Source organism: Microcebus murinus, chromosome 9 (assembly GCF_040939455.1).
Source record: "Microcebus murinus isolate Inina chromosome 9, M.murinus_Inina_mat1.0, whole genome shotgun sequence".
NCBI classification, from domain to species: domain Eukaryota; kingdom Metazoa; phylum Chordata; class Mammalia; order Primates; family Cheirogaleidae; genus Microcebus; species Microcebus murinus.
Window position 1 is genome coordinate 52,769,168 of NC_134112.1, and position 24,519 is coordinate 52,793,686.

General features: G+C 32.5%; 1 protein-coding gene across 1 annotated transcript in view; it reads left to right on the forward strand.

The window, feature by feature from the left end:
- The window catches only part of SEMA3D (semaphorin 3D), a 191,926-nt gene extending 172,893 nt beyond the window's left edge, over positions 1-19,033 (forward strand). The window contains exons 15-18 of the mRNA XM_012779523.2: positions 2,203-2,360; positions 4,636-4,700; positions 10,930-11,069; positions 18,275-19,033. Of these exons, the coding sequence (XP_012634977.1) occupies positions 2,203-2,360; positions 4,636-4,700; positions 10,930-11,069; positions 18,275-18,700 (789 nt within the window). The 3' untranslated portion in view covers positions 18,701-19,033. The remainder of the gene's footprint in view (positions 1-2,202; positions 2,361-4,635; positions 4,701-10,929; positions 11,070-18,274) is intronic.
- The last annotated feature ends 5,486 nt before the right edge of the window (positions 19,034-24,519 follow it).

Consider the following 24,519-nt stretch of genomic DNA (forward strand, 5'->3'; position numbering starts at 1 on the left):
TCATATGATAAGTTGTTCAACATTAAGGTGTTTCTAAAATCGTCTTTATCTACTACGCCTCGTATGGCAGAGTGATTATTAAGGAAAGGTCTAAATAGGTTTCTTCTTTAGGTCTTTTACATTAATCTCTTCATTCATTCAACATTTGTGTCTTGAAGGCCTACTACTGTGCTTAGAGGGTACAGAAGTGAATGAATGACATAGCCTTTTACCTCCAGAAGCTCACAGTAGAGCTGAGAGACAGAGGAACATGCTATTAATAATAATAATGAAAACAAACAGATAAATTAAAAGGGGAATGGGATAGAGGAGCTTATGCCAAGTAAAAAGGGCAAACATTTGCGAAGGTGTGAAGAGAGACCATAATAGGTTGTTCTAATAAGTTTGTGTTCCTTTAGATTCCTGGGCATATGTGTGTTCAAGAGAGGAGGAGGCTGGAAATAAACCTGGAGAAATAAGCCAGAGCAAGATTAGGCACATCCTTATATGTCCTCCTAAGAAGTTTAACAACACATCTTAAAGATAATGAAATCCCCTGGGTGCTTAGGAAGCATATGCTTATAGTCCCAGCTTCCCAAGAAGCTGAGGTGGGAGGATCACATGAGCCCAGGAATTCGAGTCCAGCCTGGGCAAGCATAAGGAGAACCTGTCTCAAATAAAAAAGAAAGAAAAAGGCAATGAACACCCTGAAAGATTATAACCAGGAGGGTGTCCTGATAAGATTTTCCTTTTAGAAAAATCAGTCTGCTGTGGCAGTGTGGGAGAGAGATTGGGTTCTGGTGGAGAGATGGGGGTTGCTGGAAAACGAGGCTGAAGCCAGCAGAAATAGGACACTTACAAGTAATGCAGGAAAGAAATGATAAGGACTGAAACAAAGGCAGTGGCAGTGGAGAGGGAGAGGAGGAAATAGATTAGAAAATTGAACATGAGAATGAACATGAGAATGGAAATGATGTGGTGACAGATTGAATGTGAGAGACAGAAGATTCAAAGACAACTGCCAGATTTCTGTCTTGGGTAACGGGGTGAGTGATGGTGCTTCTTGCCAAGGTAGGGCAGGAGGAGTAGATTTCGGGGAGTCATTATGTTCCTGTTTATGTCATTTTCAAGATACTTCTGAACCTTTAGAGAATAAAAAGGGTAAAGAAATGAGAATAAGAAAAAGGGAAACCCAACATTTAGTGCAAAGGAAAAAATTACAAAAGCAGACTTAAAGAGGGAGAACAGGAGAGAGTGGAGAGAGTTTCAAGGAGCATATTGTCATTAGTGTCAAACACTATGGAGAATTTAAGCAAAACAAATGTTAAACAGTGTTCATTGCATTTAGCAACTAGAAAGTCTTAACTGACAGTTTAATGGGCGATAGAGGTATAAGACAGATTTCTGCAAGTTGAGTGCATGTATGCTACTTATTGCCAATATTTACTTCTAAGCTGCTTTTCCTTCATTTAAAGCTTGGCATGGTCCACTGGGGTTGACCATGAGTTCTTTAAAGGCACAGGCTATGGCTTATTCATTTTTATTATCCCTCCCTCTCTACCACCACTACCACAGACACTCAAATGAATATATAAGTGCAGTAGTGCATTCATTTCTGGGCTTATTTTCAAAATGGAATTTATTTGCTGGGTTTTTCAGTATCCTGCAGCCTTTTCTTTGTGACATGTCTTCTCTCAAGCCTGCTTCAACACTTTCTTTAGAGTGATACCAAATGCTTTCTCTATCACTTACAACCCCTGTCCTTGCGGGGACCAGTACTTCATTAATAAATGAAATGGTTAATTAAAACCAGAGGAAAGTTTTATAAATCTCTTTCAGTCATCTCCCATGTAAGGAGCCACGGCTGGGGAAGACCCTCAGGTTTGCCTATAGCATCTGTGCTTGATATAATCTACCAAGATATATTTTCTACTATTGAGAAGGAATTTGACATCTTAATTCCTGTCTAGCAACTGGTTTTTGACCTTCATAAATTACTGCCAAGCTTACTCAGCGCTTTAGAATGCTGTCCTTTTCAGTATCTACATCTTCAAACCACTGTCCTACCAGGGATAGAAGACCTTGACTTATTTTGCTCTTTGCCATGTTTCTGTACAAGTGTTTACAAGGGGTGGGGCACTTAGAGAAAAAGATTTAGAAAATGAAGTTTTTAGGACTAGTCTGAAAGGTGCTTCTCATTCATTTGTTTTGCCTGATTTGCAGCAACAATTGTACATTGGTTCCCGAGATGGATTGGTTCAGCTCTCCTTGCACAGATGCGACACTTACGGGAAAGCTTGTGCAGACTGTTGTCTTGCCAGAGACCCCTACTGTGCCTGGGATGGAAATGCATGCTCTCGGTATGCACCTACATCAAAAAGGTAAGATGTGCATTGAGTTAATATGAAACCTTCCTTTCTGTAAGATGAATATCTCACACAAATCGTTGTCTTGTAGTTTAAGTTAAAAATAAAATATATGCAAAACATGGTCAATGGAAGGAATATTGAAATAAATCTTTTTATAGTTTTATATAAAACTGAATTTTGAAGGAGAGTAAAATATTCAGATATTCAGATAAAAAATTCAGATATTCTGAAATTCTGAAATGTAGCCCTTCCTTCCTCCCTTGTTATTTGTAAATATATATATACTCATAACTACTGTTTTGCAAATAATTTTTAAATATATGTGTTTGTAAAAGCACAGATTATATACAGCTCACAGTGCATGCCAGCATCTTGGTACAATTTTATTTTTACTCTAATAACTCTAATTTGGTCAATTTCTGCCACTCAGATATATTTAAATGACAAACTGTTACCTTGCTCTTTGCAGTTCATTGCTTTATGTGCTCCTAGATATAACCACTATTTTGAGCCAACAATTCCCAGCTAGAAATTTATTCTTATACACCCATGTGCAAAAGTTCCACAAAGTTATATGGTTAAGGATGTTCATTTCAGCACTATTTATCTTTAATAACAAAGTAACTTGAAACAATCTCAATGAATGCCCATCAATATGCCTGATGTTAAGTAAATATCGTACATTAATTATTTTTAGGTGTGGGTTATAGTAAAATTATTTTATCAAGTATTGTTCAAAGTATATTTCCATCTAGGTAAAACGTCAGCAAATTATGTGTGGTATTCCTTTATTCTTTAAGTCTTTTTTTAACCAATTAAGATAACTAGTAACCATATGTTAGTCTCACTACCACATGTACACTTTTTTTCTTTTTGAAATTTTACTGATTTGTTAAATTCTAAAATCTCGGGAGTCACAGATTGAATATATAGTATAATACAGCAGAAAATACTGCTTAAAATTGGAAACATTTTATGTTGGCTGAAATCTCTGAATTAAATTTAAATGCATAGATATGATTATAACAAGTCAAAATAAAAAAGTCACCAACATTTTGTTATAGCTTTCAGCCAATAATATGCTTGTCATAGTGAGTCTTTTCTGGAAGCTAAAAAAACAAGAATTCTAGTGGGTTGCTGAGAAACATTCAATATGATGAATAGACCCTGTTATTTAAGAGGCCAAGATATAAAACAATTCTTGACCTTATGTACCTTATACCATCATAATTTTTTCTTCTTCTAGTTCACAAGATTGTATCTCATATCTTACAGATGTGCCACTGTGATGTTTTTCCTTACCTAACATAATGTGCATGTGAGCCAAAAGATGCTCACAATGAATGAATCTTGTACAAGGTTGCCATCTGGTCAGCATTGCCCTTAAGGAACACCTAGATATTGTAGGTTTAGGGTTCTACTTGATCTCTAAAGTGGCAAAATAAAATAGCCAAAGTAAATAAGTTATAAAATAACATATAATATATTATAAGATATAATGTAAGGTATACATTAATATATTATAATAAGATGTATATTAATATATATTAACATAATAATATAAGGTAATATAAAATAAGAGTGTAAGACATGCTTAACATGGATGTAGCAATTTTTTTTCCATCTTTATACAATAATTACTATTTTCTCTTAAGGAAAATATGTGACTTAATGCAAAAGCCATTATTTATTACCATCATCATCATTATTATTATCACAACGACCAGAAAACAATTTGAGCTACATGTCAGAAGATAGAAATAATAGGTAGTCATTCCTACCATATGAAACTTGTAATTCTGTTTCAAATAACACCATTCAATTTGTTGCTTAATCAAATCTATATAATAATGGATATTTATATGATAATTTTTTTTGTATTTGTGTATACTTTATTACCCATTGACTGAAGCTCTTTTATATGTTATTATTTCCCAATGACTGAAATGGTAGGAATAGTTATCCCCATTTTAGTTATATAAAACCTGGATTATATTTATATTCAACCTGTTCCATTGAATAATTCATCAAAAATCAGACAAAAAGAAAAGAATAGTAGTTAAATAAAATTCAGGTAATCTCATTGCCTGAACAGGATTTGTTCTACTAGGACTCTACTATCAGTAGCATTTGAGTTAATGTTAGTTTGATTGGAATATTGGACCTGCGTTTAAGTTGAGAAGTAAGATAAGCATGGTTCTGCATCTGTTATTAGTGTTAGATGTAGCCTTTCTGTATTCTGATGATCATGCTTGAAGTTCTCATCAGTTTAACTCCTTTTCTGTAGGCGAGCTAGACGCCAAGATGTAAAGTATGGGGACCCAATCACCCAATGCTGGGACATAGAAGACAGTAAGTACAGATTTAATATGCTTTTTCTTCCATTTAAAATGCTAAGCCTAGTCTTTGTGTGTCTCTTGACTTATATGACTTGAAACATGTATTATACAGGAAGATCTCATTTTGTGTAATCCTTATGCTTTGAAAGAGCAACTAGGAAACTTTATAAATCAACCCCTGTCTATGTGCCTAAGTGAATAATCTTTTGTTATATCATTATTTGTTTCATATGTCTTTTAAAATTCCTATACTGTAGCTTTGTTTCTTTTTTTACTGCCTTATCCATCCTTGTAAAGTTTGAAATCTGCCATTAGAGATAAAGCAGGATATAGGCAAAAACATTTGGACATTTAGAGTAAACTCAGAGACCTCCCAGAAAAGTCTGATAAAAGCATAGGTACTTATTAGAAAGAAGTTTGAGGCAGCCTATACTTTATTTGTATTCACTTATTAATTTATATGTTCATTCAATCAGTAAAGATTTATTAAGTGACTTCCACGTGCATGTAATTGTCCTGGGTATATTATGAGACAAAGAAACTCCATAGAGAGCTTATGATTCTTTGGGGAGATGTCATAAGGCACAATTAGTGATATGGGAGTTTAGCAAAAGAGAGATCACCGGAGGCTATATTGTTCACAAAAATATTCATAGGATAGAAGATCGTGAAAGTCTGAGTAGGAGGGGGGCAGGGTGGGGAATAAAGAACAGGTCTGATGAATGAGTCTGAAAAGAAGAAAAAAAATCTATAAAAAAATATATGTGTGTATATATATATTCTAGAGCTTTAGTTACTCTTCACTCTCAAGCTTTGCCTTAAGATATAAAATATATGCACATACATATGCACCACACACACACACACACACACACACACACACACACACACAAAACTGGTGGAAGAAAAGCACTTTTCTTTATCACATTATTAGTAACCACCCCAAAAGTAATATAAATAACCCACATTTCATAGTCTATATAATTGGTAATCTGGCAGTGTTTTCTTGATTTAAAAACAAAGTTATTTTTAACTCAAAGTATAATTCTTCCAAAAAATGAGCTCTGGTCCAGAATGATGTATTGACTTCTTATTGTAATATACCAGTGACTCATTGTCCCATCTAATGTTTTCTTTAGCAATCGTTACTGTGTCTTGTATATGCAATTATTTGCATATCCATATGAGATTTATCAGAAACAGCTATTGGTATTGAGAACAAAGTAATGAATGAAAAAGAAGACAATCTGCGCATTCATGGTACTTATATTCAAGTGTGCGTTAGGGGATGGAGGAGGCAATAACACACGAAAAAAACCAAGTAAAATAAATTCTTTTCCAAATGATGATAAATGTTACAAAGAAATGAAACAAAACACAGTTGCTGCCTAAGGCACTCACAATTATTGTCTCCACTTCACCATGTCCTATACTTGCTGTAACCCATTGCACAAAGTCTTTTCTAATAATCAGCAGCAGCAATCTGCCCAATCCATTCTTGTCACGGTCACCAGCAATTTCCTCCATGCTGAATCCAATGGCCAATTTTCAGTTCTCATTTCTGCTTAATCCCTAACTCTGTCTTTTTTGAAACATTTTCTTCTCTTTGACTTCCATGTAGTGTGTGCTGTTCCAAATTGAGAGTTTAGTTCTGAACTACCCCTGTGTGCCAGATATGAATGCTTGTATGCCTACCCAAGAGCTCCACTTGGATACCTACTTAGCATCTCAAACTAATATTTGAGAAATAATTATAATATCTTCTCTAAACACTATTTCTGTAGTTTCCCCCATATTATTAAATGACACCACCATTCACTCAGCTGCTTAGGGTCAAAAGGCAGCTAGGAGTCATTTTACACATATTTTTTTCTTTCTTTCACAGCCTATAACCAACCTCTCAGCAAGCCCTTCTGGTTGTATGATCAAAGTCTACTACTTCTCATCACCTCCATAGATGCCAACCTAACTGAGGCTACAGTACATTTTTAATAGCAGTTTCACTGGTGCCCCTGCCTCTGTGGTTGCACCCCTTTCATCTATATCTCACTTAGTAGACAGAGTAATCTTTTTAAAACTTCAGTCAGAGCATACCATTTCCTTTCTCAAAATCTTTCACTAGCTTGTTAGAATAATTAGTGAAAAATCCACAGCCTTTATCATAGCCTGTAGGAATCTACTTGACCTGGGCTCTAAGTATATTCTTTGACCTTCTCTCAATATCGCTATGGCAACATTCACTCACTGACTTTCTCTTTTGCAAAAGCACCAATCTGGTTACTGCCTAAGGCATGCTTGCATTTGTTGTCCTATGTACCTGAAGAACTCTTATTTTCAGATGTTCTTATAACTCCATCTTTACTTCAGCTGCTTCTATCCTTAAATGTTAATCCTCAGAGAGACCTTTCCTGACCACCCTATCTGAAATACCTTTTTGCTCTTCCACTGGCCATTCCCTGATATTCTTAATTTTTTTTTTTTTTGTAACATAAACTACCAGTTACTATATTCTGTCTTTATTAATTACTTGATTACTTCATCTCTGTCACTAGCATGTAAGTTTCTAGAAGGGAAACAAATTTGTGTTATATTCACCCCAGCATTTGAAACAATGCCTGTGTGTAAGGCCCACAAGAATATTTGCATAATAGATGAGTAAAGAGAGGTGTATGCAGATGGAGAGCATTTGAGCCATGCCTTAAGGAGAAAGTTGAATTTCACAAAGTAGATGAAGTAACAATAATTAAAATCAGCAAGACCTTGCATAGGTGGGGGATGTTTGTAATGGTCTTTATGTTATTCTATCAAGTTTATGTTTACCTTATAATTGATAGCTGTTTCATATTTCTCAGAAAAGTTATTTTTTTAGTAAAAGTTTTGATACTTACATAGATAATGGATTGGAATGTGACAGACTAAAGGCAGAGAATTAATTATGAAATTTAAAGTAGAAATTATGAGGGTATTTATAAACTAAATGACTTGTCTCTAATCTACCATAAATGTGTGTTGCACTTTAATAGATAATCAAGTCTTAAATAATTATCAAATAGATGTTTCTTTTATTTTTCCTCTTCCCTTTCTTTGTTAATTACTTTGTTAAATGCTGTGATATTGCATGATTATTAATGATACAAAATCAGGATTACATGTAGATGAGTTGTGTGTTTAACAATATTAAACATATCTGAGCTTGTATTTCAATAATATGTCATACATTTATTATAAAGAAATATTCCAGGTATTTTGCCAGGAAAAAAATTTTTATTTCAATCTGGAAGATTAAAATATTCTCTTCCAAATAATCTTACATGTAATGAGGAGATATTCTAACTATTATACTATTGTATACAACTTTTGCACATTTAAAAATTAGGTAATAGAGTAAAACAAGTTGAGTACCCATATCTGAAATGCTTGGGACCTGAAGTGTTTTCTATTTCTGATTTTTTTTATTTTGGAATATTTATATATACATAATGAAATAGCTTGGGAATGGAACCAAATCTGAACGCAATTATACTTATGTTTCAGATACAGCCTATATACATAGCATGAAGGTAATATTTTATACAATATTTTTCATAATTTTGTGTATTAAACAACTTACATGTACATTGTACCATTAGAAAGCAAAAGTGTCAGCATATCAGTCACCTATGTGGAAAGTCTCTGGTTGTTTGGCATCATCATCATTCCTGACTCTGAATTTATACACTACCAATAAACAAGTATTTTCGTACAGTCATTCACATATAAAATGTGTTGTACAACTGCATTTTTACTGTAACCCATCAGGTGAGGTCAGGAGTGGAATTTTCCACTTGTGGGTCATATCTGTGTTCAAAATGTTTTTAGAAAATGCTTTGCAGCATTTTGGATTTCAGATTTTTGGATTAGGAATACTTAATGATATATCATGTATGTATATGTATGTATACACACACAAATATACACACATCATGCCTATATATATACTTTTTGAAAATTCAGAAATAAAGAATTTAAAACTCAGAAGTGAAACAAACATCATTGGAAGCAATAATAAATTAATTGCAGTGAAACTGATGGAGGAATGATTTTGTATCAGAGACATTATTTTTACTGATTTGAAAAAGTCTTTCAGATAATCATCTCACTATTTTATTTTTCCAGTTGATTTCACTAATTTACCTTTTTCCAAATTGACTGATTCTTTGTTTGAATCAGTCTAATTGAGTTTCTCCTGAGTCCTAGTTCCATAACCTAACAATCAACCTGCATCCTCCCTTCTTTGTTGACAAGACCCTTTCTCGGGAAAATAGTATCTGTTACTACAAGAGAATGCATGTTTTTCTCCTCCTGTGATCAGCACCAGTGATCTTTCTGTAAATTAGGAATTTATTAACTGTGAAAATCGCAGATATAATCAGTTGAATTGGTAGAGATAGTTGATAGATTGCAGGTTTTAAATGGAATCAACACATTTTGAAGGTCAGATGAGGTTAATTCATAGTGGAGACAGCATGCTTAACTTAATCCTTGCTGGTAAAATACAAGTTCAAAGGAAGTAGTTTCTTTTTCTTTGCTTTTTCTTTCTTTCTTTTTTTTTTTTTTAGTTTTAGCTTTTATTTTTTTAAATCATTTTTTGGGGTTTTTAAATTTCAAAATATTTAAGGGGATACAAGTGTTTTTGCTACATGGATGACTTGAATAATGCTGATGTCAGGGCTTTTAGTGTGCCCAACACCAGAGTAGTGTGCATTGTACCCAATAGGTACATTTTTATTCCTTACCCTCCACCATCCCCCCTTTTTAGTTTCCAATATCCTTTACACCACTATATGAGCATGCATACCCATCATTTAGCTCCCACTTATCAGTGTGAACATGTGGTGTTTGTTTTTCCATTCCTGGGATATTTTGCTTAAGTTAATGTTCTCCAGTTCCATCCAAGTTGCTGCAAAAGACATTATTTCATTCCTTTTTAGTGGCTGAGTAGTGCTCAGATATATATGTATATATCACATTTTCTTTTTCTACTCATTAATTGACTAATATCCAGAATCTACAAAGAACTCAATCAAGTCAGCAGAAACAAAACAAATAACTCTATTAAAAAGTGGGTAAGACATGAATAGTCTTTTCAAAAGATAAACAAATGGCCAAAAAAAAAACCCACATAAAAAATGCTCAACATCACTAATTATCAGGGAAATGCAAAGTAAAACCACAATGAGATACCATCTTACCCCTGTCACAATGGCCATTACTAAAAAAAAATCAAAAGAAGTTTATTAAAATGAAAATGAACTATTAAGTATATGTGTATTCAACCATTTGCTAGGTTTAGGATTCACGTGGTCCCTTAAGTCTTACTCTTTGGTTGATGCCTAAAATGCTAAGTACACTCATCTGTAAAATTGAGATATCTGAATATATGATGAAAAAGTACATGTTTGGATCACGCTGAACAGCTGTCATTTTTTATTTGACTAAATTTGAGCTATGGATCTTAGATGGCACATGGGACACACATCCTTTGGCTACTCTAGATGGAATGTATTTCAGATGATGCATTGACTTGTGAGAGTAAGGTGATGCATTGACTTGTGAGACACTGTTCCTTTAGCATACCATTAACTTTCTCACAGCAAATGTATGGTGGGCTAGAGAATCCTTATGTATAAAAGAGAAAAAAAATTGGTAGATAATACAGATAAGGTCCAATTCTGAGTATTAGAAAATTATTATCATTATAGAATTTTACCAAATACAGATCACAGTACCTACTTTCCTGACATCAGAATTTCTTAACATTATCTGATCATCTCTATGGAACAATTCATGATGAATTTCTCTTTAAAAGTGAGGTAAATTGCTCTTTCAGAACTATCTACAAAATTGTTCATATTTTATATAAACAAAAAGTATTAAAGCATTAAAAGATGCAAAAGGTTTTTATTCAGCTCAGAGAAAACGATGTGTAGAGTCAGATCTTGTAAATTATTATTTTTAAAAATCAATTGCAAATAGCTAATATATTGATTAAATAGTAAAAATTATAATACAGGGATAGAGTTTTAAAAATATATCTGTTGGATAATATTTGTCTGAGGTGACAATATTCTAACATTTATTTCCTTTCTCTCTAATAATGTGTGTGATTCTTTCTCCATGGCATCTGCTCTAAATCATTCTATTTTCCCATTGTTTTTAAAATCAGGTCAAGGTTAATCTCATATTCCATGTTTGCTTTCCAGGCACTAGTCATGAAACTGCTGATGAAAAGGTGATATTTGGCATTGAATTTAACTCTACCTTTCTAGAATGCATTCCTAAATCCCAACAAGCATCTATTAAGTGGTATATCCAGCAGTCAGGTGATGAACATAGAGAGGAGGTAAGTTATTGTCATCAAAGAATGTTTACTTTGAGGGAAATACTGTAAAGCTTAAATCCAGTGTTTGGTGGTGAGAGATGTTCAAATTTTAGTGCCATATGGTGGTCTCTATTTAATGAAAAGAAAAATAACTGTTTATGCTCACTAACACCAAAGGTAACAATAGTTTTGGGATAAGAATAAGCTAATTTAATACAAATGTGTTAATGAAATAGATTTAAAAGCAGACTGAAGTTTTAAAAGAAATTTATATGATTTTTTTCAAATTTCCATTTCTCATGGATTCCTTATATTTTGATATAAGTCTCCAACTAAGAACAAGAACACAATATTTTCTCCCCACGGTAGCAAAATGACTAAGTTTTAATTCACATTGTGTTCAAGATATAAAACATGTTGAGTTTGTATTAAAACAGAAATATCCATTTTTGTCATAACATGTGAGCAAATTAGATAAGTGTCTGGACATATATATCTTTTCACTTTTATCTGTTAAAATTAAATCAACAGAGGGAAAATATGAATACTCCATTTTTTTACTTTTTTTCTATTTGTTTTCCTAACACATACATGTGATTGAAACATATCACAAAGATTTTATGAGATAGATAGGTTGTATATGTCACTGATATTAATTAGTTGAGTTTGGGTGTTTGAGAAATCATAGATTAATATTATTTGAATGTCATGAAACAAAGGTCAGTTGGCAGAATTATTTTTTATTACAGTGCAGAGAAACTAATGATGCTCAGACTAGAGTTATAAAACCCCTACTATTAGACTAACAACACTGTAATGAGTAATAATGAACACAGGATTCAGAATTACATGTCTTGAATTTAAGCACAGTACTGATACCTTGAGTTAAAAAACATGGTCCTGAGACCTTTTGTAATATCACTGAGCCCCTGTAGGCCAGAATTTTCTAAAATGAACAAAATAAATTCAAAATTTACTGTGAAAATCAAATGAGAAAGCACATATGAGAAGGTAAAATTTCAAGGCAAAGCCTCTCACAACTGTAAAATATACAGATAAAATTACAAATACTCTATTAGTGAGGATGTTTGGGACAGGAAATAGCACTGATCATGTGGTTAGGAAATGCTTGTTCTACTTTTAGCTTGACTGCTTAGGACTCACGAGCAGGTTGTAACTTCTCTAGCACTTAGTTTCCCTGTCACATAAGTAAGTGGATCAAATTTCTCAAAAATACCAGTCTATAAACACTTAAGTCTGTAAACATTTAAAATAGCAAATGTAATTATTCAAACATTACTATAGAAAAGTGAATCTCAACCTCAGGTAATTTGTTCCCAGAGTGCTATTTGACAATGTCTGGAGGCAGTTTTGAACATCACAGCTGGTAAGTGAATGCTCTTGGCATATAGTGGGTAGAGGTCAGAGAAGATGCTAAACAGCCTACAATGCACAGTCCCTCACAGTAAAGAATTACCTGACCCTAAATGTCTGTACTTCTGAGGTTGAGAAACCTTAGAGTAAAAAAATCACATATTATCATAAGAAATTGATTTAAAGATACAGTTCCACTGTTCCATGAATAAGTTAATATTATTCTCTTCATCTAAGATCTACAAGACTAAATTTTTCTATCAAAATGTTGACTATTTACATACTTAATACCAAGGGAATAACATTATTAAGTCAAATTTTTCCAATAAAACTTGATCCTTCATCATTACTAATGTCTATAAATTCTAAGATTTTGGCACATCTGCGTTTACACTGAATGTTCAAGGGTCCCATTTTTACCAAAATATGTTGAAATTTTACCTGATAATAAAAGTGATTATTTAATTTCAAAACATAAGGCATTTACTTTTTATCCAAGAATTATTGGAAGAATGTTATCTGAATTTTTTAACACACAGATTTTTTAGTTACATTGCAATATTTTAATCTTACATGTCATAAACTAGCATTTTTAATTTTATACTAATAAAGTTTAATAATTGCCTTTTAGTTGAATATATTTCTTTAATAACTGATTTTCCCCCCATGGCAAATTTAATATGATTTTTTTAAAAAGTGTGGTACTCTGTTTAGGATAATCTCCCAGTTATAGATGTGCCTACATTTAACTATGGTTGTTTGTATTCACAACTTTCATTTTCTTGAAAATGCTGTGCATTACTTTAATGTACCTTTTCACAGTATATCTCATATTCATGGTGGTATCATGCTCCATCAATTTCAATGGAGCAGAAATAGTGTATTTACTGAATTTTACGTAAAAAGATCTTAGCTGTAATATTTCCACTGGTATTTTCATCTGTCTTTGTAAATAGGTGGTTTCACATTGTCCAGGACATACAATACTGCTTCCTGAGCTGAGAAAAGGGCAGTATCCATATTACATTTGAAGCCTTTTCCCCAATAGCATGCCTTCTGCTCCTTACCCATAAGGTTACAGCTTGGAATCTTTTCTCCCCTCAAAAAAAGCCTGAGGGAGGGGTCATGATCTCCTGTGGCATGGAGGCTGTCACCAGGTTATTCTCTGCCAGGAGGAGAACATTTCCTTACTGGGCTGTTTCACAGTCGGGTGCTGTTGGGGAGGTCATGAGTCAGTTATCTGCTGACTTTCTTATAAAACTGTTCTTAAAATTGATGATGTTTATATCGTAACTAGCAAGTTAAACTGCAGTCCCCAAGCTTCTGTTGAATTTTTGAGATCTGAATGAATAAATGAGGCAATACCATATTTTCTCTGTGGATTTTAATAACATTTTAAAAAACATCTTCAACTATTTGCATTTTTCCATTTATAGGTCCTTATTTTATTTTTGTGTCTTTTCATTATAAAAACAATATAAATGGTTTTAAAATTGCAGTAACATGTTAAAAAGAACTATGAGTCTGCTAAGTATAGATAAGCACAAGTAAAATTTTGATGTTTATTCCAGCTTTTTTTTCACTTTGACCATTTTCCATTGTAATTCAATATAGTACTGTATTTTCCCTGTCCCTACCCATTCTATCCTGATGACACAGTCATACATTGATATTACATGCTTTACTTAAATAGTTTATGTTCCTTCTTAAAAAATAAAAGTAACAAACTTCCCTATATCTAAATCTTTCTCTACTTTTCTAATTATTTTCTTATGATGAATTTCTAGAAGTGAAATAAATGAGTTAAAGACATTGATTATCATTATAGCTTTTCATAAATGACCACATATCACTAATTTCCCATGAGAATCACCATATTAGTGCCTGTTATGAACTCCTGAGGCAAAATTTTGCATCACAATTTAAGAAAATCTTTACTAGCTTATTATTAATATGTATTTCTTTGGATATTAGTAGAAGTGAACTTACCTTCTCATGTTTCTCGCTTGTTGGCTTCAGTTGTATTTGGTGAATTGTTTTGCTGTCATTTGCTTAGTTTATATTGCTATATTCATTTAAAAATGGCCTTAACAAGCACTTTATATGTTATAGATATTAATAATTTTATGTTATACATATTATAAGCAACTTTATTTTGTTTTATGGTCTTAATTTTTTATGATTTTTGTCTATTCTGCTTAAAGACTCCTTCACCAGTGAGACAGCAAATATATATTTTTGTAGTTATTATTTTCTTTTTACATTTATACTTTACATTTTATATTTATATTTTAATTCATATTTACATTTACTTGAAGTTATTAATCTAGTATTTATTTAAATTAGGTTTTAATTAGGTTATATAAATTAGGTTATTTTTTTCTTTCCAATAATGATCCAGTTGCTCTGGTAGTATTTTTTAGTGTATTTTAATTTTTTAAATATTTGCCTAAAAATCTTAATTATTGGTTTTGTGGTATTAATAAATGAATCATGTATAGTGTCATGTAAGTATATTCTGAGAAATTTAAATGCATGTACACAAATGATTCTATTCCAGTTCCTTTTCCTTTCTCTTAAATAAGAAATCTTTTCAATGTTTTATTTTAAATACAAAGAATTTCTTGTAACAGTGTTATAGATATTTATTTTTTCATACTGGGAGCTTGCTTCCTTATTTAATTCTAATTTTACTCTAGTAATATTTTCTGTTTGTTGGAGAAAGGAGATATTCTTGAAGCCCTAATCTTTTCTAAGACACATGTAATGCTTTAACCGTGAAAGAATTGACAGGTGAATTATCAGTAAAGAAAGCACCATTAGGCTGCCATTAGCAGAGATAAAGTCCCTGACCTTTACCTGCTGCTTAGTACCTAAATGTCCTTTGTCCCTTCCATGTTACTCTTCTCATTTTAAATGAATTGCCCTGCACCGAAGATCTACTTTTAATAATGCCAGATATATTATCCTTGTTCACATTAGGCAAATGGATAGTCGACCTCAACTCAAGCATGGTTTTGATTTGTAAGGATGAGCAGTTTTTACTTATCACTTCTAAAGTGGAGAAATATCCATGAGTTTAAATCAGTGGCCAGAGATTACATTATCATTCTGTAGAGGAGCTGAATTTTCTAAATTGATTGTGCTGACATTTCACTGTTGAGATACAGTCTGTGTAATGCATCCTATTCCAACACAGAATGAAAGCATTACATAGAATGAGAATGTAAAGTAGGCAAATGTTAATCAATTACTTAATTTCTGGGTCACAGCTTTTTATCTCTAAATTACAAAAGTCCTGTGAAAATCTATCTATTCAAAATGTATATTATTACAGCTGCCATTTTGTTAAAGGCATTTTATTGGCATTTTAGCAAGAACCAAAAATTGGTTAAATGATCTAATAGACATTAGGTAAATCCAGAAAGCCTGAAATTTATTAAAGCAGGTTTTATTTCTGGAGGTTCAAAAACCAAAGAACAAATGAAGCATTCCATGGAAGAAAAGAAAGGTGAAAGATCATGACCAACTAATGGAATGCCAGGTGTTTATGAAATTCTGAGTCCTGTGTGGACAGAACTAGAATGGAAAGGAGGGAAGGGAACCAGACCTTAGAGTAAAACAACATCCAAAAAGAGAATAGCAAATAATGATGGAATGTTGTACAGTATGTATGAAATCAAGTCATAATTTCTTCCTGTCAGAAGATTAAAGAGAACAATAAAAATTACTGAGTCAGAGCTGTGACAATCTCTAAAGCCACATGAAATATTGTTTAAACAGTAGCAAGAATACCAGTTATGTAAAGGAAATCTACAGAGGAACTGAGAATGAAGGTACAGGCTTTGATTGTCATGCTAATAACCTCAGGCTATGTTCTATTAAGAGAATTACATAAATAAAGGCTTCAGAATATTACCTCTTGAGCAATATGGCAGTAGCCTATAATGTTGCTAATAATACTTCACACTTTAACCTTCAAAGAGCTTTTGCTTTTAATCCCCCAAATACACCATATGTTATGCCACTAACTTGATAGATGGGAGACCAATCTGGGAAGATAAATGAGTCATCATAGGAAGCCGAGCAGATAGAGATCAGAATCTAGTTTATGGAGCTAGTATTTTGAGGTCTAAGAATTATTTAATTTTTTAAAAACAATTCTTCCAGTGAAACTATTTAAGAGAAAAAAAATATATGTAGTGTGTTAGATTTAGATTGCCATTTCTGTTTAAGATTGACCATTTAGAATTCTAACAATTCAAATTCACATTTATATTAGGCATGAGACTCTTATGAGTTCAGAGAATGTAAATTAATTCAAGGTTAATTCATATTACAATCGCATTTAAAAATATCTGCGTTTGTAGAAAAAAAAATCCATAAGAAAAAATACTACACATCCAACTCACCAAATGGGCAAAGTAAGGAAAACAAACAAACAAACAAACAAAACCCTGATGGTGTGATTTCAGTGCAGAGCAAAGGTGGGCCTGGAGACTGTTCAGCCTCATTAACCAGAGGTCTGAGCTGTGACCTGCCTTTGGCCTCAAATGGTACCCCGCCAGCTGCACTTCTCTGGCACAGAGGGTGGTTCGCCATATACTTGTTAGTTAACTGGGCTGGTAGCCAGAGATGTTTCTTTTCCTTTTCTCATATTTCCAGAATTGGAGGGATTTTTCCCCCTACATGTTTTTCACATAAAGATGCAGAGTATAGTCCACCCACTGTGAATAAATTTAATTTAGCCATCTTTTCCCTCCTTGATTTCCATCAACTAAAAGTCTACAATACAGGGGCAGATGTGTCAACTGGGAAATTTTCCAGACTTCTTTGTTGTCGTTATTGTTGTTCCCCGTAATGCTGAGCTGTTCAACAATACTCCACATTAAACAGGGCTTTTGTGTGGATAAACATGCCTCTAGTTTTCCTGAAGATAGGGTCACCATTCACACCAGATTACAGGCCAGGAAAGCTTAATGTAGAATTGTCTTTCAGTAATATTATTTCAAAGGCTAAAGAGTATCACATTTCAGCGGACCTTTTTTTATTTTGTTCATTGTGCTTTCTCACACTTGAAATCACATTACCATGTTATAGTATACCAAGGTATGGCAAATATTTCCAGAAATGACATAGTCTAAAGTATCACATATACATATAGTATCAAAATTCAATCCACAGTAAAAAAGGAAATTCAGCTTTAAATGTTGCTAGCCTTCTTTGACTGTGGTCTGACTCAGTTACAGCTCTAACATCCAAAAGATTGTATCCATGCCTTTCCACTTGCCTTTCCAGAAATCACCATTTATAGCTTTCATATGCCATTCAGATTATTGATTTGCTGATATCTAGAAAACAGAGTAAATTCCTTTTGGAATCATTGTTCTATTCTACTTTACAGGTAGCAGCATGCACTAAAGGTTGTTTTCTATACAATGAGTGCTAACGTTACATTCTAGCTCTGAAATTGAGTTTCCAATTTGTGATCTTCAGATCCACTAATTTGGATCTGAAATCTGTAAAGAAAGACACTTGATAATTTCCGGTTTTATTTTATTACTTTTCACAGCTTTTCATTCCTATCTGTACACTGGGAGAAAAACTAACTGTATTCCAAAGATTCAGTTAGACTTAATAAAGTACAAATGTGAAAAATTCAGGATATGGTTTGGGGGTTATTACTTAAGTTGAATTTATTCACCCTCTTCACCTATGGCTGACAATATTATGACAGAGCGACAGAGAATATATCTTTTAGGTTCATCTATGTAAAACTATGTAGCCTGTTTTCATTTGCTTATAGTCTTCTCTGTTTTTAATTTATTACCTACATTTTTCCAATTCTGCAGTTGAAACCCGATGAAAGAATCATTAAAACGGAATATGGGCTACTGATTCGAAGTCTGCAGAAGAAGGACTCTGGGATATATTACTGCAAAGCACAGGAGCACACTTTCATCCACACCATAGTGAAGCTGACTTTGAATGTCATTGAGAATGAACAGATGGAAAATACCCAGAGGGCAGAGCATGAGGAGGGGCAGGTCAAGGATCTATTAGCTGAGTCACGGTTGAGGTACAAAGACTACATCCAAATCCTTAGCAGCCCAAACTTCAGCCTGGACCAGTACTGTGAACAGATGTGGCATAGGGAGAAGCGGAGACAGCGAAACAAGGGCGGCCCAAAGTGGAAGCACATGCAGGAAATGAAGAAGAAACGGAATCGAAGACATCACAGAGACCTCGATGAGCCTCCTAGAGCTGTGGCTACGTAGTTTTCTATTTAATTTAAAGAAAAGAATTCTTTGGCTGCAAAAATACTGTCTTCTGTTTTTTTACATCACTTATACTAATTCTTAAATGCTTTTCATGGTGTTTTACTAAGGCACAAGAACAATTATCTGGATAAGACAATATATGGTGAATATGGGATAGCAAGAGCAAATAATTCATCCAAAACAATTTTCCAACAATAAAACTTGTAACTACAAAATTTAAGGATTATCCTCAAAATAGGATCTTTATGCCTGTAAATGATTTATGCTTTGAATTTATTGTCATGTAAATAATTGAGCTAAGTAAGAATTAAATTTGATATTGTATTAAGGTGCTTCATTCCCATGCATGTCCATTAAGCATGGAGTTTACCATTCAGGTGCACTACATTCTTATGAACAGATACAACATTCCACTCTAGAACTGACCACCTTGTGGTAGGGAATTGGAGGGAAGACACAAATTAAGACAGTTCACATTATCAACAGGAACTTCCCTAGTGCTCCATTCACTCTTGGAGCATGGTGTAGGAATTCGGAGAGGTGCATTATTTCTTTCAGGCCACAGGGGTCACATTTAGTGAGCTACCACATTGATTTACTGAAGAGCATTAATGTTCCTCCCAGGATTCCTTATGACTTGTCAGGAGTAACAGGTTCACAGAGAGAAGCTGGCACTCAGTTCTGTGTTTCCTGAATATATACTTGGTTCTACTAGGGATAGAATGCTTAATAAATATTTTAATAAGATATAGGAATATATTTTAATAAAATAAGGGCAACATCATGGTGTATAATGCATCCTAATGGGAAAGCATGCAGATGGGATTTGTTAAGCTACACAAGGAAAGAAAGCCATAAATTCTGGCTTAAGGGAAAACTCATATCCCCATGAAAAGGAAGAACAATCACAAATAAAATGAGCAAAATGTAATAGAACTCTTTTCACTAGAGTATAAGTAGCTCCCAATTTGTAATTCATCTGTTTTAAAAAAAATCTAGATTATAGAAAACTGCTAGCAAAAGCCTGAGGAAAAGTAAATTTTCTAAAGGATCATGGGAGGGATAAGCATATTTTATTTATAATCAATGGTATTTCAATATGCATCTCTTCTCTTTTTTCTAAATATTTATCATACTCTACAATACTTCCATTTATTCTCTTTATTCTCTCTGTTTTATTGGATTATTAGATCATATTTAAGTGAAGAGGAAAAAATACAGAAATCAGAGAGGGAATTGAGTAGACAACAGTGGTGGGGAGCGGGGATATATATTTGTTGCATAACAGAACAAGTGCAAAATTTTGACAACGGAAAGGGTTAAATTAACTCTTTGACATCTTTTCTTCACACAACTTTTTTGAATTTCTGAGTTAATCTGTTGTAATTCTAGTAGTAATATTTTAGTAATTTAACAATAAATAAGCCTACCACTTGTAAAGAAAACAAACTCATAACATTAACATAAACATCTTTCCTATTTTCTTAGCACTTTCAAATGTTTCCAATTTGACTTTCTGTCTGAATATGTATGGTGTGTTTCCTGTCTGTTTAAGCGGGACTCACCTTTCCTTCTTCTAACACAAAACCCTTAGCCTTCTTCTGTTTTGCCTTTTCACGCCCTTTATAGTGTGAAATGAAAAATTAGTCACTTCTTCACATGGAAGGCAGCTTTTCAGAAAACTAACAGACTTTGCCCGTTTCTCATGCATTCTACATATCTTGAAAGAAAAGTCTGTGAGAAACCCCTGCAATTACAGGGCAAGTTATTACAGTCTGTGGCTCTATGTTTAGAGCATTATCTCAATCTTACATTTATTTTATTTGCATTGCTTACCTATCTCAAAGTAGTCACACTGATATATGAGGTTGAGTATCCTCTTTTGATAATATACTCATGAATATTTGTAGGTGTTTCACTGCAAGGTAAAGTTAAGAAATAATTTTAATAAAAGTGAACTAGAACAAATCACTCCTTTAAAAAGTAATGCAAATGAATAGTTGTGACAATATGAGACTATTAATTGAAGATTATAACAAGAGTGGTTGTATTTATTGATTTGCTGGTATACAATGCTCCAGGAACTCATAGCAAGCTCAAAGCAATAATTGGGAGCATGTTTAACTCTTAAGAAAATTCCAAATATTTGTGTGTTAAACAGTAATGATCAAATTATGGATGACTTTGGAAAAATTATTAATACATGAAGCTCAAATGTTAGGATTGGCTTGTGAAAATAAATTGTTTTCATCCAAATATGAACGTCTAAACCATTCTAATTTCTTATTTCTAATTTTAGTTATTTGAACAAAATTTTGTAGAACTTATTTTATGCCTATATCTAATATTCTGGCTGCTATTAAGTTATGATAATTACTTAAACTATATTAGAAATATTATTAGTAAAATAAAATTTCATATAGTAAAAACATATGAGGGCAAAGATTTATGTGTATTTTTTAAAATAGAAGATATCTAAACTATGTTTAATTTTTTAACCTTTTAATTATCCAGAACACTTAGAGGAAGAGTATGAATATATTAAATCCATAAACATCATATATATTTCCTCATCACTGAAGATTTTTACCAAATTTACTTTAAAATAATGAAAAAGAAAAGGATAGTTAATGATTCTAAGAAATATGCTTCTAAGAAATCAACTCTCTATGGAGAAGGTCTTAAAATGTCTGTTTATTCTTGATTTCATATTTTTCTCCCTTGTCCTCAATACATATGTCTTTGACTTCTTTGTGTATTCTCTCTTGCATTTCGTTTCAGCTATTTATGCTGCTGAATGGAATCCTGCCTGTCTGCATTCATTTACATTCAATTCATTGGACACGTTAAGAGTTTGTTTAGAAATGGATAGTCTAACTAATTAATTTATGTAGAATCTTTTTTCCCCCAAAAGCTCAAAACACTACACTCACGTTATTGAATAAACATTTTTGAAAATCAACCAAATTACTTAAGAAATGGAGAGTAGTTATAGAAAAATTTAGTAATTTTCAAAAGCCACAACAATAGTAAAGGAACTGTAATTCACACAAAGTCTCATCATTTCATTGGCTAAAATAATGCTCACTTACAATATGCTGGCTACAAAATGGTCTTACTCTTTAATTTTGCCTTTGTTCCATATTTTGGTTGTTTGTATGCTATTATGTTTTATTCCTGCTGAATGTTATAGAGTCAACTAAGTTAACAATACTTAGTGCCCGTTTTTCAATATTATCAAAATTGAATTTCCAAGGACAACTTGATATCATTCAGATGTCCACAAAATAATAATAAAATTAAACAAAAGCATTTGTTAAACATTGATTTTCTTCAAATTAAATATGAGATATATTTCATATATATCATAAATACAAATGGAAATCAAAACTGTAATAGTCTCCCATTAGAATGTCACATTAGTTTTAGACAGCATGTTAGAATTGATTAGCCATGTTGGGAATAGAAAATTTAGGGGGGAAAGAGATTTTTGAAATGTTTTTATAGAAAGATACACTTTTCTCATGGTAAATGATCACAATATTTAAATAATTCAGTTTATATGTGAGGTTAAAAAATAAAATCTAAAATTCCCAGATTCTACACATTGAGAGTACAAAGACAGGAGCACGCACATGACTTATACCTCTCATTTAAATATTTTGTAGTATAAAGTATTTATGGAAAGTTTGAGATAGGATTTTTGGGATAGGGCAAAAATCTGTAAGAAGCCATAGTTAATCATGTAATTTAATTCTGTTGTTTGTGAGTGGTTAGCAATCAATTCTGAATTATAGTTTTGCTATTTTAAATGAAATGTAGTCTTGTAGTATAAAATAATTAAAATTGTAAAATGTATATTTTGGTTGTATTATAATAAAACGCAAACATTAGTGTTCTATGATTATAAAGAGTATTGGTTTGTGTGCATATTTTTTTAAACTCCAAATAGTGTAAACAAATTTTACATATAGAATTAAATTAAGAAAGTATCAAAAGAAAATATTTCTTAAATATTTTGAATAGATATTTTTGCACTGTAAGTATGCAGTAATTTCATTTATGAAAAAAAGAATAATTATTTCTTACAACTTGATATAATTATATAATTAAGCTTTATCATTATTTAGTTTAGATTTTGGTGAATTGAGATGAACATTATGGTTACCACAAATAATTACTTCCAATTGCCATTTAATAAGTGAAATTTTAAAATACTCATCTATATGTTTAGCTATATATATATATATATATGTGAGTATAATTTATTAAATAATAAGATGAGGTTTTATTATTAATTTTTCTTTATAAAAACATTTGATTTTCTTTTAAAGAAAATATATTTCTTGCCAATTTAATACATACATTATATTTTACATTCACAAATAAATAATATAATATTCCCACAAATGTGGAACCCAACATATAGAGATACTATGTTGAGAAATGTCAAGTTTTCTGATTGTGCTGATAAGCTTCTAACATGAGTTTACAGTAATGTATAATCTTTAAAAGAACAAATAATTTTATATAGGACACTTGTCTTTGTTTGGGCTGCTATAACAAAATACTATAAACTGGATAGCCCATCAACAACAGAAATTTAGTTCTCACAGTTCTGGAGGCTGATGAGATGTTCCAGATCAAGGTACTGGAAGATTCTGTGTCTGGTGAGGGCCATTTTCTGGTTCATAGATGGTGCCTTCTCACTGTGTCCTCACATGGTAGTAAGGGTGAATGAGCTCCTTTGGGCCTGTTTTATACAGGCACTAATCCCATATATCACTGGTCTACCCTCATGACCTAATCTTCTCCCCAAAGGCCCAAACTTCTAGTATCATCACCTTGGACATAAAGATTTAAACATATAAATTGGAGAAGACATGGGTGCAAACATTCAGACTATAGCAGAACTCTTTAAGTTCTAGACCATGTCCAAGCTATTACTGCATATAAAATACAAGAGTAATAATTGAGAAAATTCCAGGTATTTGAATACAGAAAAACACATGAGTATTTCTCAAGACAGAAGAAATAAGAGTTTAACATTTAAGTTGAAAATGGAAAGCATCTATAAACACACAACTTGCTGTCTTCATTAACATGGCTTTACAAGTCAAAAAAGACTCTTGCCCAGGAAGATGAAGTTACAAATACCTTTATTGTTTGTTTCAGAAATGCATAAGGTTACTTTGCATATGTATTGGTATAAACATACATCTTGCATAGTGATCTGGCAATATTTAATGAAGTTAAAAATGTACATCTCATTTTTAACTCATCAACTAGCTTTTTATAATTGGTATATACCCTGGAGAAATTTCTCCACATACACAATAGTAGATATTTTCAAAAATATGTATTGCAGGATTAATTATAATAAGAAAAAGAGAACAACCTGTATGTTTAAGAAAAGAAGAATGAATAAGGTATAGTCACTAAATCGTTACAAAAGTTTAAATTTTAAGAAAAGGCTGCACAAATCAACAGAAAAATCTCAAAGACCAGACTAAAGAAAAAAAAAATCAAGGAATGTAGGAAAGAAAAAAATTCTACAGGGTATATTAAGTTTAATTCGGTAAGGTGCTCACCGGCTGCGAAACCTTGCCCAGAGCCGGCACTCATAGTCCGCACGACAGTTTGTGCTGTGCATTGACCATGAATCCGTTTTGCTCTTGTGTGATGAGGAAAGCTTTAAAGCACTGAAAGCTTGTTTTACTTTACAGGCAGCTTTACTTGTAATGTAAATATGAATAGGTAACAGGTAACATATACATATATGTTTTCATTATGTTATTTTTAAGTGTTCACAATTT